Source organism: Orcinus orca, chromosome 17, assembly GCF_937001465.1.
Source record: "Orcinus orca chromosome 17, mOrcOrc1.1, whole genome shotgun sequence".
Lineage (NCBI taxonomy): Eukaryota > Metazoa > Chordata > Mammalia > Artiodactyla > Delphinidae > Orcinus > Orcinus orca.
This window is the reverse complement of record NC_064575.1, coordinates 31,205,463-31,223,977: the sequence shown is the minus strand read 5'-3', so window position 1 is coordinate 31,223,977 and position 18,515 is coordinate 31,205,463. Positions and strand designations below refer to the sequence as shown.

The following is an 18,515-nucleotide window of genomic DNA, read 5'->3' as shown; positions in this document are numbered from 1 at the left end:
GGACGGGCAGAAGACGCTAAGGCTGCTGCTGCCGCCACCAAGGGGCCTGTGTGTGAGCGCAGGTCACTATCCACACCCCTCTTCCGTGGAACCTATGCAGCCCGCCACTGCCAGGTTCCTGGGATCCAGGGACAACTTCCCCGGGAGAACGCACGGCGAGCCTCAGGCTGGTGCAACGTCACGTCGGCCTCTGCCGCCGCAGGCCCGCCCCGCACGCAGTACCCCTCCCTCCCCCCAGGCCTGAGTGCGCCAGAGCCCCCGAATCAGCGGCTCCTTTAACCCCATCCTGTCTGACCAAAAAACAGACGCCCTCCAGCGACCTACATGCAGAGGCAGGGCCAAATCCAAAGCTGAGCCCCTGTGAGCTGTGAGAACAAAGAAGAGAAAGGGAAATCTCTCCCAGCAGCCTCAGAAGCAGCGGATTAAAGCTCCACAATCAACTTGATGTACCCTGCATCTGTGGAATACATGAATAGACAACGAGTCATCCCAAATCGAGGAGGTGGGCTTCGAGAGCAAGATCTATGATTTTTTCCCCTTTTCCTCTTTTTGTGAATGTGTATGTGTATGCTTCTGTGTGAGATTTTGTCTGCATAGTTTTGCTTCCACCATTTGTCCTAGGGTTCTATCCGTCCATGTTTTTTTTTTTTAAATTTTTTTCTTAATAATTAATTATAATAACTTTATTATACTTTACCTTCTTTCTTTCTTTCTTTCTTTCTTTCTTTCTTTCTTTCTTTCTTTCTTTCTTTCTTTCTTTCTTTCTTTCCTTCCTTCCTTCCTTCATTCCCTCCTTTAGACAACGAATCATCCCAAATTGAGGAGGTGGTCTCTGAGAGCAAGATTTATGATTTTTTACACTTTACCTCTTTTTGTGAGGGTGTATGTGTATGCTTCTGTGTAAGGTTTTGTCTGCATAGCTTTGCTTCCAACATTTGTCCTAAAGTTCTATCCGTCCCTTTTTTTTTTCTAAATAATTATTTTTTAATTCAATAACTTTATTATACTTTATATTATTTTACTGTATCTTCTTTCTTTCTGTCTTTTTTCCTTCCTTCCCTCCTTCCTTCCTTCCTTCCTTCCTTCCCTCCTTTCTTTCTTTCTTTCATTCTTCATACTTCTACTAATTCTCTCTACTTTTTCTCCCTTTTATTCTGAGCCATGTGGATGAAAGGCTCTTGGTGCTCCAGCCAGGAGTCAGGGCTCTGCCTCTGAGGTAGGAGAGCCAACTTCAGGACACTGGTCAACAAGAGACCTCCCAGCTCCACATAATATCAAACGGCAAAAATCTCCCAGAGACCTCCATCTTAACACCAGCATCCAGCTTCACTCGACGACCAGCAAGCTACAGTGCTGGACAACATATGCCAAACAACTAGCAAAACAGGAACACAACCCCACCCATTAGCAGAGAAGCTGCCGAACATCATAATAAGGCCACAGACGCCCCAAAACACACCACCAGATGTAAACCTGCCCACTAGAGAGACAAGATCCAGCCTCATCCACCACAACACAGGCACTAGTCCCCTCCACCAGGAAGCCTACACAACCCACTGAACCAACCTTAGCCACTGGAGACAGACATCAAAAACAGCAGGAACTACGAACCTGCAGCCTGCAAAAAGGAGACCCCAAACACAGTAAGATAAGCAAAATGAGAAGACAGAAAAAACACACAGCAGATAAAGGAGCAAGATAAAAATGCACCAGACCTAACAAATGAAGAGGAAATAGGCAGTCTACCTGAAAAAGAATTCAGAATAATGATAGTAAGGATGATCCGAAATCTTGGAAATAGAATGGACAAAATGCAAGAAACAGTTAACAAGGACCTAGAAGAAATAAAGATGAAACAAGCAATGATGAACAACACAATAAATGAAATTAAAGGTACTCTAGATGGGATCAATAGCAGAATAACTGAGGCAGAAGAACGGATAAGTGACCTGGAAGATAAAATAGTGGAAATAACTATTGCAGAGCAGAATAAAGAAAAAAGAATGAAAAGAACTGAGGACAGTCTTAGAGACCTCTGGGACATTAAATGCACCAACATTCGAATTATAGGGGTTCCAGAAGAAGAAGAGAAAAAGAAAGGGACTGAGAAAATATTTGAAGGGATTATAGTTGAAAACTTCCCTAATATTGGAAAGGAAATTGTTAATCAAGTCCAGGAAGCACAGAGAGTCCCATAAAGGATAAATCCAAGGAGAAATCCACCAAGACACATATTAATCAAACTCTTAAAAATTAAATACAAAGAAAGCATATTAAAAGCAGCAAGGGAAAAACAACAAATTACACACAAGGGAATCCCGATAAGGTTAACAGCTGATCTCTCAGCAGAAACCCTGCAAGCCAGAAGGGAGTGGCAGGACATACTGAAAGTGATGAAGGAGAAAAACCTGCAACCAAGACTACTCTACTCAGCAAGGATCTCATTCAGATTTGATGGAGAAATTAAAACCTTTACAGACAAGCAAAAGCTGAGAGAGTTCAGCACCACCAAACCAGCTTTACAACAAATGCTAAAGGAACTTCTCTAGGCAAGAAACACAAGAGAAGGAAACGACCTATAATAACAAACCCAAAACAATTTAGAAAATGGGAATAGGAACATACATATCGATAATTACCTTAAATGTAAATGGACTAAATGCTCCCACCAAAAGACACTGATTGGCTGAATGGATACAAAAACAAGACCCTTATATATGCTGTCTACAAGAGACCCACTTCAGACCTAGAGACACATACAGACTGAAAGTAAGGGGATGGAAAAAGATATTCCATGCAAATGGAAACCAAAAGAAAGCTGGAGTAGCAATTCTCATATCAGACAAAATAGACTTTAAAATAAGGACTATTAAAAGAGACAAAGAAGGACACTACATAATGATCAAGGGATCGATCCAAGAAGAAGATATAACAATTGTAAATATTTATGCACCCAACATAGGAGCACCTCAGTATATAAGGCAAATACTAACAGCCATAAAAGGGGAAATCGAGATTAACACATTCATAGTAGGAAACTTTAACACCCCACTTTCACCCATGGACAGATCATCCAAAATGAAAATAAATAAGGAAACACAAGCTTTAAATGATACATTAAACAAGATGGACTTAATTGATATTTATAGGACACTCCATCCAAAAACAACAGGATACACATTTTTCTCAAGTGCTGATGGAACATTCTCCAGGATAGATCATATCTTGGATCACAAGTCAAGCCTTGGTAAATTTAAGAAAATTGAAATTGTATGAAGTATCTTTTCTGACCACAATGCCATGAGACTAGATATCAATTACAGGAAAAGATCTGTAAACAATACAAACACATGGAGGCTGAACAATACACTACTTAATAATGAAGTGATCACTGAAGAAATCAAAGAGGAAATAAAAAAAATACCTAGAAACAAATGACAATGGAGACACTGTGATCTAAAACCTATGGGATGCAGCAAAAGCAGTTGTAAGGGGGAAGTTTATGGCAATACAAGCCCACCTTAAGAAGCAGGAAACATCTCGAATAAACAACCTAACCTTGCACCTCAAGCAATTAGAGAAAGTAGAACAAAAAACCCCAAAGCTACCAGAAGGAAAGAAATCATAAAAATCAGATCAGAAATAAATGAAAAAGAAATGAAGGAAACAATAACAAAGATCAATAAAACTAAAAGCTGGTTCTTTGAGAAGATAAACAAAATAGATAAACCACTAGCCAGACTCATCAAGAAAAAAAGGGAGAAGACTCAAATCAATAGAATTAGAAATGAAAAAGGAGAAGTAAAAACTGACACTGCAGAAATAAAAAAGATCATGAGAGATTACTACAAGCAACTCTATGCCAATAAAATGGACAATCTGGAAGAAATGGTCAAATTCTTAGAAATGCACAACCTGCCAAGACTGAATCAGGAAGAAATAGAAAATATGAACAGACCAATCACAAGCACTGAAATTGAAACTGTGATTAAAAATCTTCCAACAAACAAAAGCCCAGGACCAGATGGCTTCACAGGCAAATTCTATTCAAACATTTAGAGAAGAGGTAACACCTATCCTTCTCAAACTCTTCCAAAATATAGCAGAGGGGGGAACACTCCAAATTCCTTCTACGAGGCCACCATCACCTTGATACCAAAACCAGACAAGGATGCCACAAAGAAAGAAAACTACAGGCCAATATCACTGATGAACATAGATGCAAAAATCCTCAACAAAATACTAGCAAACAGAATCCAACAGCACATTAAAAGGATTATACACCATGATCAAGTGGGGTTTATTCCAGGAATGCAAGGATTCTTCAATATACACAAATCTATCAATGTGATAAACCATATTAACAAATTGAAGGAGAAAAACCATAAGATCATCTCAATAGATGCAGAGAAAGCTTTTGACAAAATTCAACACCCATTTATGATAAAAACCCTGCAGAAAGTAGGCATAGAGGGAACTTTCCTCAAAATAATAAAGGCCATATATGACAAGCCCACAGCCAACATCATCCTCAATGGTGAAAAACTGATAGCATTTCCACTATCAGGAAAGACAAGATCTTTCCTGCTTATCTAAGATCAGGAACAAGACAAGGTTGCCCACTCTCACCACTCTTATTCAACATAGTTTTGGACGTTTTAGCCACAGCAATCAGAGAAGAAAAGGAAATAAAAGGAATCCAAATCATAAAAGAAGAAGTAAAGCTTTCACTGTTTGCAGATGACATGATACTTTATATAGAGATTCCTGAAGATGCTACCAGAAAACTACTGGAGCTAATCAATGAATTTGGTAAAGTAGCAGGATACAAAATTAATGTACAGAAATCTCTGGCATTCCTATATACTAATGATGAAAAATCTGAAAGTGAAATCAAGAAAACACTCCCATTTACCATTGCAACAAAAAGAATAAAGTATCTAAGAATAAACCTACCTAAGGAGTCAAAAGACCTGTATGCAGAAAATTATAAGACACTGATGAAAGAAATTAAAGATGATACAAATAGATGGAGAGATATACCATGTTCTTGGATTGGTAGAATCAACATTGTGAAAATGACCCTACTACCCAAAGCAATCTACAGATTCAATGCAATCACTATCAAACTACCACTGGCATTTTTCACAGAACTAGAACAAAAAATTTCGCAATTTGTATGGAAACACAAAAGACCCCGAATAGCCAAAGCAATCTTGAGAACGAAAAAAGGAGCTGGAGGAATCAGGCTCCCCAACTTCAGACTATACTACAAAGCTACAGTAATCAAGACAGTATGGTACTGACACAAAAACAGAAAGATAGATCAATGGAACAGGATAGAAAGCCCAGAGATAAACCCACACACATATGGACACACTTTATCTTTGATAAAGGTGGCAGGAATGTACAGTGGAGGAAGGACAGCCTCTTCAATAAGTGGTGATGGGAAAACTGGACAGGTACGTGTAAAAGTATGAGATTAGATCACTCCCTAACACCATGCACAAAAATAAGCTCAAAATGGATTAAAGACCTAAATGTAAGGCCAGAAACTATCAAACTCTTAGAGGAAAACATAGGCAGAACACTCTGACATAAATCACAGCAAGATCCTTTCTGACCCACCTCCTAGAGTAATGGAAATAAAAACAAAAATAAACAAATGGGACCTAATGAAACTTCAACGCTTTTGTACAGCAAAGGAAACCATAAACAAGACCAAAAGACAACCCTCAGAATGGGAGAAAATATTTGCTAATGAAGCAACTGACAAAGGATTAATCTCCAAACTTTACAAGCAGCTCATGCAGCTCAATAACAAAAAAACAAACAACCCAATCCAAAAATGGGCAGAAGACCTAAATAGACGTCTCTCCAAAGAAGATATACACACTGCCAACAAACACATGAAAGAATGTTCAACATCATTAAACATTAGAGAAATGCAAATCAAAACTACAATGAGATATCATCTCACACCAGTCAGAATGACCATCATCAAAAAATCTAGAAACAATACATGCTGGAGAGGGTGTGGAGAAAAGGGAACACTCTTGCACTGCTGGTGGGAATGTGAGTTGGTTCAGCCACTATGGAGAACAGTATGGAGGTTCCTTAAGAAACTACAAATAGAACTACCATATGACCCAGCAATCCCACTACTGGGCATATACCCTGAGAAAACCAAAATTCAAAAAGAGTCATGTACCAAAATGTTCATTGCAGCTCTATTTACAATAGCCTGGAGATGGAAACAACCTAAGTGCCCATCATCGGATGAGTGGATAAAGAAGATGTGGCACATATATACAATGGAATATTACTCAGCCATAAAAAGAAATGAAATTGAGCTATTTGTAATGAGGTGGATAGACCTAGAGTCTGTCATACAGAGTGAAGTAAGTCAGAAAGACAAAGACAAATACCGTATGCTAACACATATATATGGAATTTAAGAAAAGAAAATGTCATGAAGAACCTAGGGGTAAGACAGGAATAAAGACACAGACCTACTGGAGAACGGACTTGAGGATATGGGGAGGGGGAAGGGTGAGCTGTGACAGGGCGAGAGAGAGTCATGGACATATACACACTAACAAACGTAAGGTAGATAGCTAGTGGGAAGCAGCCGCATGGCACAGGGATATTGGCTCGGTGCTTTGTGACAGCCTGGTGGGGTGGGATAGGGAGGGTGGGAAGGAGGGAGATGCAAGAAGGAAGACTTATGGGAACATATGTATATGTATAATGGATTCACTTTGTTATAAAGCAGAAACTAACACACCATTGTAAAGCAATTAGACCCCAATAAAGATATTAAAAAAAAAAGAAAAAAAATTTATAAAATTTAAAGTAATGTAAAGGTTGCATTTTGGGCACAAAGCAGTCTTGACAAACAATAAAAGAGCTATTAAGAGTGTCAAGTACGAAGAAGGATCACACAGAATAATAAATGAGTATAGTTTTTGTTTTTATAGATTAAACAATTCAGTTTAACAAGTCAATTTAGGAGGATATTAGAAAAAATAAAGGTAATCAAATAAAAATAAATAAAGCAAATAATAATATAGTATGATTCAGTCATTATTTTTTTATGAAAGAGATAATGGTAAAATATATACTCACGATGATGATGTGCCAAGAATGACTTTTACAATATTCTTGTTGAGGATGTTTGCAATATCCAGGGTAAGGATAACACAAGCATTAATGTAAAATATCCTTTCTATATGAGATTTTAAAAATATTGTTAGTAAATTACAAAAAAATGTAATTATTGTACAAATTCAGAAACTATGAAGGTAACAAGACCTTGTCAACAGATTTATTGATAAATATTTGTAGGTGTTGATTTCATGTGTTCCAAATCCATGGGTTTTTTTCAAAAGTTTAGAGGAGCTGAAGAGAGTTAATGAATTTGTTATGCATTGAGTGATGTTTTTGAAAGGTATTAAATGCTAACAACTGTGATCAGGATAATTAACAAAAAATTACAAGTTACGTAAAAATCTTTAATAAATACCTAATATCATAATGTCTGTTTTAATATAATAAGGTTATTTTCTCAACTGAAAGTCTATATTATATATTATCTCAAATAGTTATATTATGACAATCTTATTTAACAGATAGAAGCAATAACTGTAATAATATTTTTGTTTGTACACTATTTCATGACTTTTTAAAATATTTTCATATACATAGTCTCATTACCTTGGCTTGATATTTTTCTAATAAGGAAGGCAACTGGTATGGCTGCAACTTTAGAAATGAGAATACAATTATTATAGCTTGTTCAAGTTATTCAAGTTGTTCAAATCACCCGAGTGAGACAGATTATGTTTTGAAAGGAGGATTATTCATTTGTTCAACCATTTAAAAATTTTGTAGCTAACTCCTGGTTGTGTGATAAGTGCAGTGGATATAATGATGAAAAAGACAGTGTCCTTGACCTTGTAGAGCTTAAAATTAATTATTTGCTTACTATTTCTCCTTTTTGGCTATAAATTCTGCAAAAGACCCAATGTCAGTCATATTTACGTATCTATATCTAGAATCTAAATTAGCATCTGACACATAGTTGATGCTTAAAAATATTTTATTCATCTGTTCAAAAATATGTATTGAGTGCCTATAATGCATCAGATACTGTTCTAGGCAATATAATACAAATGAACCAAATGGAGAAAATTAACATATTCATTTAAGTATGTGTTGGGCAAAAGATAAGTAATAATTTGACAAATGAGTAAATATTTATAGTATATTAAATGGTTACAAGTGTTAAGGGGAAAAAATAAACCTTACAGGAGTTCATGAATATTTATAATTTTTAATAGAAAGGTAAGAAAAGTCCTCTCTCTGAGAATGTTACATTGAGAAACTGTCCATAGGAGGGAGAGAATGAACCATGCAGATATCTGGGAGTTTCTCAGTCAAAAGGAAAATAGTTACAAAGGCCCAGAGATGCTGCAGCCTCCCATATTGGAGCAACAGCAAAGAGGCTAGTGTGGTTGGAACAGAGTGAGCAAGGAGGAGAGTGTGATAACTGCTTTCACATGGTCATAGTGGAGGGACTTTGGAAACGAGAACAGTGCTGGCTGATACCCTCCAGCAAAATTAGGGCAAGACTCTTTCATCAATCTTTCCATTTCAAGTAAGAGAAATCTCAATTCCAACATACTAAAACAAGAAGAAATACATTAGCTCATGTACATGAGATATCCACAGAAAAGTCACGATTCAGTTATGCCTGATTCTAGACTCAATTTCACATGATGGCCCTGGAATCTGCAGTCTTGCTTCATCACATCATCAAGCCCAACAAAAGTCAGTGAGTCTTTTCAGACAGCTCCAGCAAAGCACTAACATATCTTCTGATTAGACTAGCTTCGGTAATGTGTCCATCATAACATTGTTTTCTATGTCTGTGAGTCTATTTCTTTTTGGTAAATAAGTTCATTTGCATCATTTTTAAGATTACACATACAAGTGTATCATATGATATTTGTCTTTCTCTGACTTACTTCATTTAGCATGATAATCTCTACATCCATCCATGTTACCATGTTGCTGCAAATGGCATTATCTCATTCTCTTTTATGGCTGAGTAATATTCCATTGCATATATATATATATATATATATATATATATATATCCTTTTTTTTTAATCCATTCATCTGTTGATGGACATTTAGATTGGTTCCATGTCTTGGCTATTGTAAATAGTGCTGTTATGAATACCAGCAGGGGGATTTGTGGATCATATGGTAACTCTATTTTTAGTTTTTTAAGGAACCTCCATACTGTTCTCCATAGTGGCAGCACCAATTTACATTCCCACCAACAATGTAGCAGGGTTCCCTTTTCTCCAGCATTTATTATTTGTAGACTTTTTGATGATGGCCATTCTGACCAGTGTGAGGTGATACCTCATTGTAGTTTTGATTTGCATTTCTCTAATAATTAATGATGTTGAACATCTTTTCACGTACCTGTTGGCCATTTGTATGTCTTCCTTGGAGAAATATCTGTTTAGCTCTTGTGGTCTTCTGTCCATTTTTTGATTAGGTTGTGGCTTTGTTCTGTGTTTTGTTCATTTGTTTTCATTTGTTTGTTTTTTGTTTTGAGAACACAAAGTATGTGACTAAACCCCAGGTCTGTTATGGCTTCCTGGCTTCATTTTATTTTGGGTCCCTCTTAACCACATTGAGTCAATTTTCTATGTTCTTTCCTAAGGTTCATTTTATTTTATTTTATTCCAAAATTTCTCCCTTTTGATCAAAACCTGCCAAAGACAGCACTGATGATCAATTTTGGTAATGTCCTATTTCATTGCTGGAGTTGTATGATTACCTGCTCTGGATCCGTTTTGGCCTATAGAGAGACCCAGGGCTTATTAGGGACTTAAGTAGACAATTGAGAAACTTGGATCATGTAGATAGAGTTTTTCAGGCACCTGTTTACAAGTTAATTGAGGTTTGGGGACAGAGGTCATCCATTGTCTCCCTAGAGTTATTGGTTGATTCAGTCAAGGGTCTGAAGACAGTATAACATGAGTAGGAGGTGTTACTGAAAACTCGGCCTCTCTGTACACTGGTGCCAAATCAAATCCCAGAGACAGAGTTTGGGGTGAAGTAGAAAAGGATAGGTTTATTGCTTTGCCAGGCAAAGGGTAACACACCAGGCTTCTGCCTCGAAAAACTATGTCTCAACCCCAGAGGATTCGATGAAGAGTTTTATAAGAGTGGTTCAAAAGTGGGGTCTCTGACAAGATTAGGGTGTGAGCAGGGCTTGCACTCCCTTAATCTCATCTCCAGTGGTCATCTCCTAATCTTGATGAGTTTCTCTTGTCCTTTTAATCTTGCCCCAGGTGGTTTCTTGGCTGTTCCTCCCTTGATTAGCTACTGTTTGAATCAGCCCTTTGGAACTCAGAGAATGTCATGGAGACTGGAGACTTGCCTATAAGAAATGGTGGACAAAAGGAGGCCATGATGCCCAGGCCCCACATGATTTCAGTCCCTGGGAACCCCAGAGGGCTCCACTTAATTTCAGAGATAGGATGTCTATTCTGGAAGATTTATAGGTCACAAAGGAAGTTATACAGTCTAAGACGCAGGGCCCAAATAAACTTCAGCCAGGAAATGACTTTCCATACTCACCTAGTAAAGTGTTGGGAGCCCTTTAAGCAAGGCATCAGGCTGTTTTCCAAGATGTTTTATGCCTCCATAAAGTCCATCTTAGTTCTTTAAAGCTGTCTGTGATATCTGAGTCTATGCTTATCTCTCCCAAATATGACATTTCTGTCAAAGCCTTGGTAATATAACAAAAGTTTCCAATTGCATCCTCTTATAAAAAGAACAGATTCTTTTGGAATTTACATAAATATCTATATTGCTATAAAAGCAAGAATACTCACTAAGAGTTTTCAAATTCTGGATAGATCATATAGAGAGAAAAAGGTAAATATTTTATATTTGTTTAACAAAGTATACTTTATTAAATTTCTCCAAGTCACAGTTAGCTTAAGGGGAAAGGTTTTCTCATGTCTAGAAAACAAAGATTAAAAAGCCAGTAATATTTCAGACAAAAAATTATATAAGTTATGGGCATAAGCATCAGTTCATTCAGTCCTATTGAAACAGGAGGGAAGGGGGCAGGGCCCAACCTTTGAAAGAATGACATAGCCGGAGGACATGATATAAACTGATTAGAACAAAATGGGTCCAAGATGGCAGACAAGTGGACTTCCACTAGACCTTGAGCTTCAGTATATGCTCATTTTAACACATCAGCAAGCTAAATGACACACCCACAGGTGCCATGACAGTTCCAAGGCCAACCATAAAGATCAAAAAGTGGGTAATGGCCCAATTCCTGGAAATCCCCACTACTTCCCCAAATAGCTGGAATACTACTCCCACTCATTAGCCTATGAAATTACCCACCCCTATAAAAACTGACAAACCCATACCCTGGTCTTGCTCTCACCTTCTGAGATGGCCCACACTCTGTCTGTGGAGTGTGTTTCTCTCTAAATAAATCCACTTCTTACCTATCACTTTGTCTCTCACTGAATTCTTTCTGTGATGAGACATCAAGAACCTGAGCTTCATTAAGTCCTGAAACCAGGTATGTGATCTCAGTTGGAAAACTGTAGGTTTTGGCCAGGTTCGAAACTCAGCTGCATGGGTTCAAGACCCAATCAGGGTTTTGGCCAGGTTTGAGTCCCAGCCACCTGGGTTCGACTCCCAATCTGAGTTTTGGCCGGGTTTGAGTCCAGCACATGGGTTCAAGTCCCAGTCTGAGGTGCACAGTTTCACTATTTAATGAATACTTGTTCATCTTGATCTCTTGTTAGCAGTTTATAAAGCTATCAGGTTTTCCATTTCATTTCTGTAGACCTGAAAGTTATCAGAAACCTATTTTTGTCAAAAAAATCCTTCCTATGAATCTTCTTGAAGATATTCATTCTTGTAAAAGTGTCAGAGTAAAACAATAACTCTTTTGTCATTTAACTATAAATGACAAAAGACTTAAAATGGAATGGTTGAAGATCCGATTATAATGTAATTAACAAAGAAATTTGTTTATTTCTGTGATATAATGCATTTTAAGTTAATAGCTAGAATTATAACACACCAGGATATATTCAAATTTAGAGATTTTATATAATTTCCAGAACATTTATATTAATAACATTTACCCATACAATGCAACTCTTTTTCTCATGGTTTCTTTTCCATAAACTTTCTACAACTTCTTTTTTTATTTTCAGACTTTGTTCTATGGTTTGTTTGTCTATTTTTCTATCTTTTTTAATCTCTCTTTAGGACACATTTACTTTATTTTCCCTTAACAAAATTTATTTCTATTTCTTATACTTTTTTCTTTGCATACACAAATGTTTTCCTTATTACTTTTAGTAGTTTTAATTACATATATTAATTAGAATTCTTAATCTTTAAAAGCCTAATTTCTAGTGAAAATTAAGAAGTAAGTAATTTTGAACTCTCTTTTACATTAGCATTCTGGAGATTTGCAAATTTATAAATATTATTTATAGTTTCTAAAAATATCTGCCTTTTATAGAAAATTTCTCAAGGTGGCATCAAAAATTTTAATTAATAGCCCTAAACATCTTTAGTTTCTCTGTAAAAGGAAGCCTATGTTTGGTAATTACTGTTTCAGTATTTTATCTTGTTTGGAAATGAGCTAGACATTCAATAAATTTCTAGCATTAAACAATTTAGCAAAACTCTAACATTTCAAGTTACCAAAAAGGTTTGGGATAACTAATTTTCAATAGATGTATCATAAAGCATAATTATTCTTAAAGAGTTAACCGAAAATCTATTACCCTATTTGCATTTAATGTACTTACAAAAATATTATCATACCAAGTTATACTTGTTGACAAATTTTATAAACGTAGATAATATGATCTTATTTGACTTTTAGTAATCCTAAGTACAATAAAAGTATTATACTTAATGTTGATGACTCTGAAGACATGTCTGTATTAATTAAACCAACAAACTAATTTTAATATCAAATACTAATTTAATACTTAATATTTCCCAGCTCATATGAACTTGAAATTTATTTGGGCTAACTCTTATTACATTTCTGAAAATTTATATAAATATTTAATTTTCTTTAAGTCAAGTAAATAGAGTTCATTCATAAGTTAATTTTGGCAATACTATCCAAAGTTAGAAATATATATTAATAATGTACATACATATACACACATACATCCAGATAGACACAGACAGAGAGCTCATAGTTTTCATTTTAAAATTTTGTCATGAATCAGGTACTACAATGTAAAACTCACTAGTTTATGAATAACAGTTGAAACAAGTTTACTCATTTGAGTTTAAAATGGCTTCTTCCCTCACCCTCCTTTTTTTTCCCAGTCTCAGGACTTGGAAATGGTGTAGGTAAGAGTTCCCTGAGAAGACTGGTAGAACATTTACATCTCAAAGGCACAGGGGAGTTAAATGTAAGCTCCACCTAGAAAGACTTTTTGTTCCCTTAAGATCAGAATTCTGAAAAGATGTTTTATCAAGCCAGTTTTAAGGGCTTCCCTGGTGGTGCAGTTGTTGAGAGTCTGCCTGCCGATGCAGGGGACACGACACGGGTTCGTGCCACGGTCTGGGAAGATCCCACATGCCGCGGAGCGGCTGGGCCCGTGAGCCATGGCCACCGAGCCTGCGCGTCCAGAGCGGGAGAGTCCACAACAGTGAGAGGCCTGCGTACCGCAAAAAAAAAAAAAAAAAAAAGCCAGTTTTCTCCAACTGCATATGCAAAAACCAATTTGGAATGTCAATAAAGCCTTATCTTGACCATTTCAGGGCAAGATCTCCTTTAGTTCCCATTTAAGTAAGTACTGGCAAGTATATATTCCATACATACATAAATTCAGTTGGACTGTTAGTCAGCGATGGCTGTCTGGTGCCCCTTTTTTCTCCTGTTTGGGGGACTTTCCCATGTTAAAGTTGGTTTGTGAGACTATGAAAACTGTGTGGTGGGTCAGTGTGCTGTTTGTGAGCTAAACTCCTCTAGGTGTTACCCTAGAGTTATTTCACCTTTTTCATGTGTCTCAGTTTCTCCCTCTGGCAGTATAAAATTCCTCTGGGTGTTCAAAGCACTTAGAGGGCCAATCCTTATGTGTGCATCCCCAAGTAATTTTATATATTTTTTTATTTAAAAAGTTTTTAAAGATCTTTTTTAAAAATATTTATTTATTTATTTATTTTGGCAGTGCTGAGTCTTAGTTGTGGGATTTTCGTTGCAGCATGTGGGCTCATAGTTGCAGCGTGCAGGCTTCTTAGTTGCGGCATGCATGAGGGATCTAGTTCCCTGACCAGGGATAGAATCCAGGTCCCCTGCATTGGGAGCATGGAGTCTTCCCACTGGACCACCATGGAAGTCCCCCCAAGTAGTTTTTTATATTAATGAGTGGGTTTCCCTATGGGACTGCTGCACAGTATGAGAATTTGCTTCTACCATTCACACACACACATACACACACACACACACACACACACACACACACACACACACTGGGGAAGTGCCTTCTCACAGAAGCTCAACCACTGAGATGCTTTAGGGACTGTGCCCAAACTCCTTCATCCCCAGCCTCTCAAGATTTGGCTCTGATCCCTGGCACCCCCTGGAGCTATTCCACCTTTGGAACCTTTCCCGGGTGGCAGGAGTGCCTAGCACAGGGGTTGTGACCTAAATCTGAGTACTGGCGACCCTAGAAGTCTGTTACACAAAAAAATTTTATTGAGCAGTAAGGGATCCCACTGGGGACAGAAAGGGCTGGCAATAAAGGAGCATGTGAAACTCGGGGCAGGGTGCATACTGCTTAACTCTACATCCTGTTCTTGCTTCAGGGAGCAGGTCTTCCTGGGTCTTTCTATCCTGCCTCCTGAGACCCCAGGCAGAAGGCTCTTTGGGAAGCCACAGATTGCTGCTTTCTGTTTCAAAAAGCCCAGATCCCCCCTGGTTTGTGGTGGTGGCCACTGACAATGGCTCAGGGCAGGGGCCCATTTGGTAGACTGCTAAGTCTTCTTTGCACTCTGACTCTGCTCCTGCATCCTCCTTGGCTCACAGAAGGGCCCCTGAGGATTGAGCAGAGAACGTCAGGTTTTCTTCCAGGCAAGCTTCAGCCCTGGGATGTTCAGGGCAGACTCTCATTACAAACCTCAGTTTCTGAGGCTCCTTGCTTATGGCCATTTAGTGTAGAAGGAGGCTCCTGGGTGGGGAAGGCTCAGACAGAACGACGCAGGTTCTAATCTGTGGCAGTTGGCCGGGGATGGGGGGTGTCAATGCAGAAAGAGGCATTTGCTGCCTTAGGCAGTTAAGCCATTGCCCTCTCTTTACGATGGCTCACCTGCAAGATTCTGTGGGGTCCGCCTCCTGCCAGCATGCTGCAGTCGCCGGATTTTGGGTCTGGGGTAACCCAGATCTTTGTCCGACCTTTCCGGAGCATGATTTCTCTTGGAAGCACGTCTGGGGACCGGCTTCTCTGCTTCCACCTTTGCTGGCGTGGCCAAAGCAACATCCCCGTAGACCCGGTAGCCACCAACCAGGCAGTATGTCTCCCCATGCCGGCCCAACTGCGCTTCTCAAAACGCTCGGTAGAGGACATGGTAGTGACCAGGTGTAGGAGGAGAAACGGGAGCCACTGCTGCTGCAAAGAAAATCAGAACTGATCAGTCACTTCTGCTGTGCACAGTCTCCTGCCAGTATTGCCCTCTCTCATGTCTCTCCCAGTTTCTGGCTAAAGACATTTAATCTACTTGACATACAAAACACAGCCTTGGCCCATCACCTCTATGAGTCCCTAGAGAAGGGACACTGGCTGCAAAAGCAATCCCTAGAGCCTACGGCTGCAGCAGATGAGGAAGTCTCCTGACCGTTCCCAGGGAAAACAGTAGAACCCAAAAGGAATTGCAATCATGATCCTCTCCATCTCTCCCTTCCACAACAGAGAAAACATTTCTTGCAGTCTGTCATTTCTGAGGTTTTAATGAAAATGTCTTTCAAGTTTTGGAAAAAAAAATAATCTAATATAAATTGGTTAAGAACCCCCTCTGATACTTTTATGTAGATTAGAACAAGGCCAAATACTGAGGCAGAGTGATCAGGAGACTCAGAACTGGGTTCTGGGTCCCAAGTCTAGGCTCACATCAACCCAGCCTCCTGGGACACCATCTCCTCAGCCCTCCAGTCTCATTAGTACTGCATCAACCCCCCTTCATTCTTTTGGTCTTCCCATCAATATGGCACCACCCTCTCCCCTAGTACTCAGCAACTCAGGATGGGATGTGTCTGAGGGGACCGATATAGATGCCTACATGACAGCACAGAGGTGCCTGCGTTTGAAGGTGCGGTTCAAGAGTGGCCCTCTTCCTCAAACTGCTACATTTACAATTTGCCAACAAAAATGCACTTGTCTTTTGCTAAGAGGCCAATTAGGAAAGGGTCTGAATGGAAGCATCCTGTAGCCCAAAGGGGAAGACTATATTTATAAAGATCAGAACCTTCCTGCACACTTGTCTAGGGATAACTTTTCACTTGTCCTCAGCAGTGAGCACTGTGGGTCACTGAAGATGTCCCAGGTCACAGGTATTAGAGCTGGGAAAGTGCTCAGTTGTATGTGGTGGGAAAGCCCCAGAGGAACAAGTGGCAGCCAGGGAAGGTTGTGTGTCTACCATGCATCTAGTACAGATGCCCAGTCTCGGTGTACCTGCTGCACTGTCCTCCCAGGGAGCAGAGGACAGGTTAGAGTAAATATAGAAGATCTGGTCAGATATTCTCTCTCAGACAACCAAAGAGATTGGTATCTGGTGGAGAACTTTCTCCAGGGAAAGAAGTTCCCTCCAGGGTAGGGAAGTTTCTCTGAGGGCAGCACGTTTGCATAGTTACCCTGCCATGGAAACTGTCAGAAGACCTGTGAGGGCATCACTACCCAGTGAGATCATATAAGGAACCTTGTGACTTCAGGGGCAGGCTTCAGGAGGAGGGGCAGTTTTGTGGAGGAGAGCGGGGTGGAGTCTGCAGTAGTCTGCCTGGCCAAACACACATGGGCCTTCCCACCCATGCCATAGTCTAGTAGACACCCCACCTGGGGCGTGCCAGTGGGCTGGCCCAGCCTGAGTGGCCCCAGGAGGGAAAGAGAGACCCACATTCTCAGATTCGCTTGAGAGGCAAGATTAATGTAAGACACAGCTAGGTTGTATGACACTCACCCTAAGAGGCAGAGAATTCTGTGGACTGGTGAATCAGGGAAGGCTCCTTGGCTATGGGACAGAAGGACAAGTGAGATTTGGCCCCACGGGGAAGAGAGGGAAGACATTCCAGTTTGGAAGAATAAAAGCAAAGCACACTGTTCTCAACCTTGTCCTGGTCAAAATATAAATTCCTAGTACCCTCACATTTTTACAACTGAGGACTTATAAAACCAAGAGGTTAAGGGGCCTACCCAGTGTTACACAGGTAGTGGAGAGGTGTTCCGCTCAATGGTTAGGTTCATGTCGGGGCTCCAGATTTACAGCTGATAGGAATGTGAGGACAAGCTCATGCCATTTCAAACATTTCCAAGTGATACTGAGAGAGATGTTAAAGGTGCAGAATGAGGGTGCTGAATGACCTAAAAAAGTGGGAATGGTGGGCCCATTTTAACATGAAATTGAAAACAAATTCATGACAAAAGGGCATAATACAAAATGACAGCATAATCATTACACTCCCCTCTCCCCTAGAAGTAAACAGCATTAGAATCCTCTCTCTATCCACGATGAAAGGATGAGATAAATGCTCAGCAGCAGCCCCCATGAAGAACATGGTCAACAGTGTGAAGAGGTGTTTCTAAGACGATTTGGTCCAACTCAGAGAAGGAAAGAGACAACTCTTCCCTTAGCCTGATCAGGCCCAAGGAAGGAATCACATTTGGGGCAGTCTTTGATAGTGTGGCAATGAGAGAGAACTTTCTTTAGGAGGGGACTCCCTGTTGCCGACCTTGAAAAAGCAAAGATGGGACATTCGTTTACTGGGGCTGTTGCAGAGGGGATGTGCCCAGAGGTTGGGCCACCCTGCTTGAGAATCAAAGCACCTTGTATTCCTGAGCTGCTTGAATGCTTCAATCGCCGGATTTTGGGTCTGGGGAAACCCAGGTCTTTGTCCGACCTTTCCGGAGCATGATTTCTCTTGGAAGCACGTCTGGGGACTGGCTTCTCTGCTTCCACCTTTGCTGGCGTGGCCAAAGCAACATCCCCGTAGACCCGGTAGCCACCAACCAGGCAGTATGTCTCCCCATGCCGGCCCAATTGCATTTCTCCACACCCTCGGTAGAGGACATGGTAGTGACCAGGTGTAGGAGGAGAAATGGGAGCCACTGCTGCTACAAAGAGAATCAGAACTGATCAGTCACTTCTTCTGTGCACAGTCTCCTGCCAGTATTGCCCTCTCTCATGTCTCTCCCAGTTTCTGGCTA

At 39.7% G+C, this 18,515-nt stretch overlaps 1 protein-coding gene across 1 annotated transcript; it reads right to left on the bottom strand.

The window, feature by feature from the left end:
• Positions 1-15,396: 15,396 nt before the first annotated feature.
• Positions 15,397-17,866, bottom strand: LOC105748310 (DPEP2 neighbor protein-like). Its single transcript, XM_049700474.1, is given in 3 exon segments — positions 15,397-15,710; positions 16,770-16,839; positions 17,768-17,866. Coding segments are annotated over 3 exon segments (483 nt in total).
• Between the last annotated feature and the right edge of the window lie 649 nt (positions 17,867-18,515).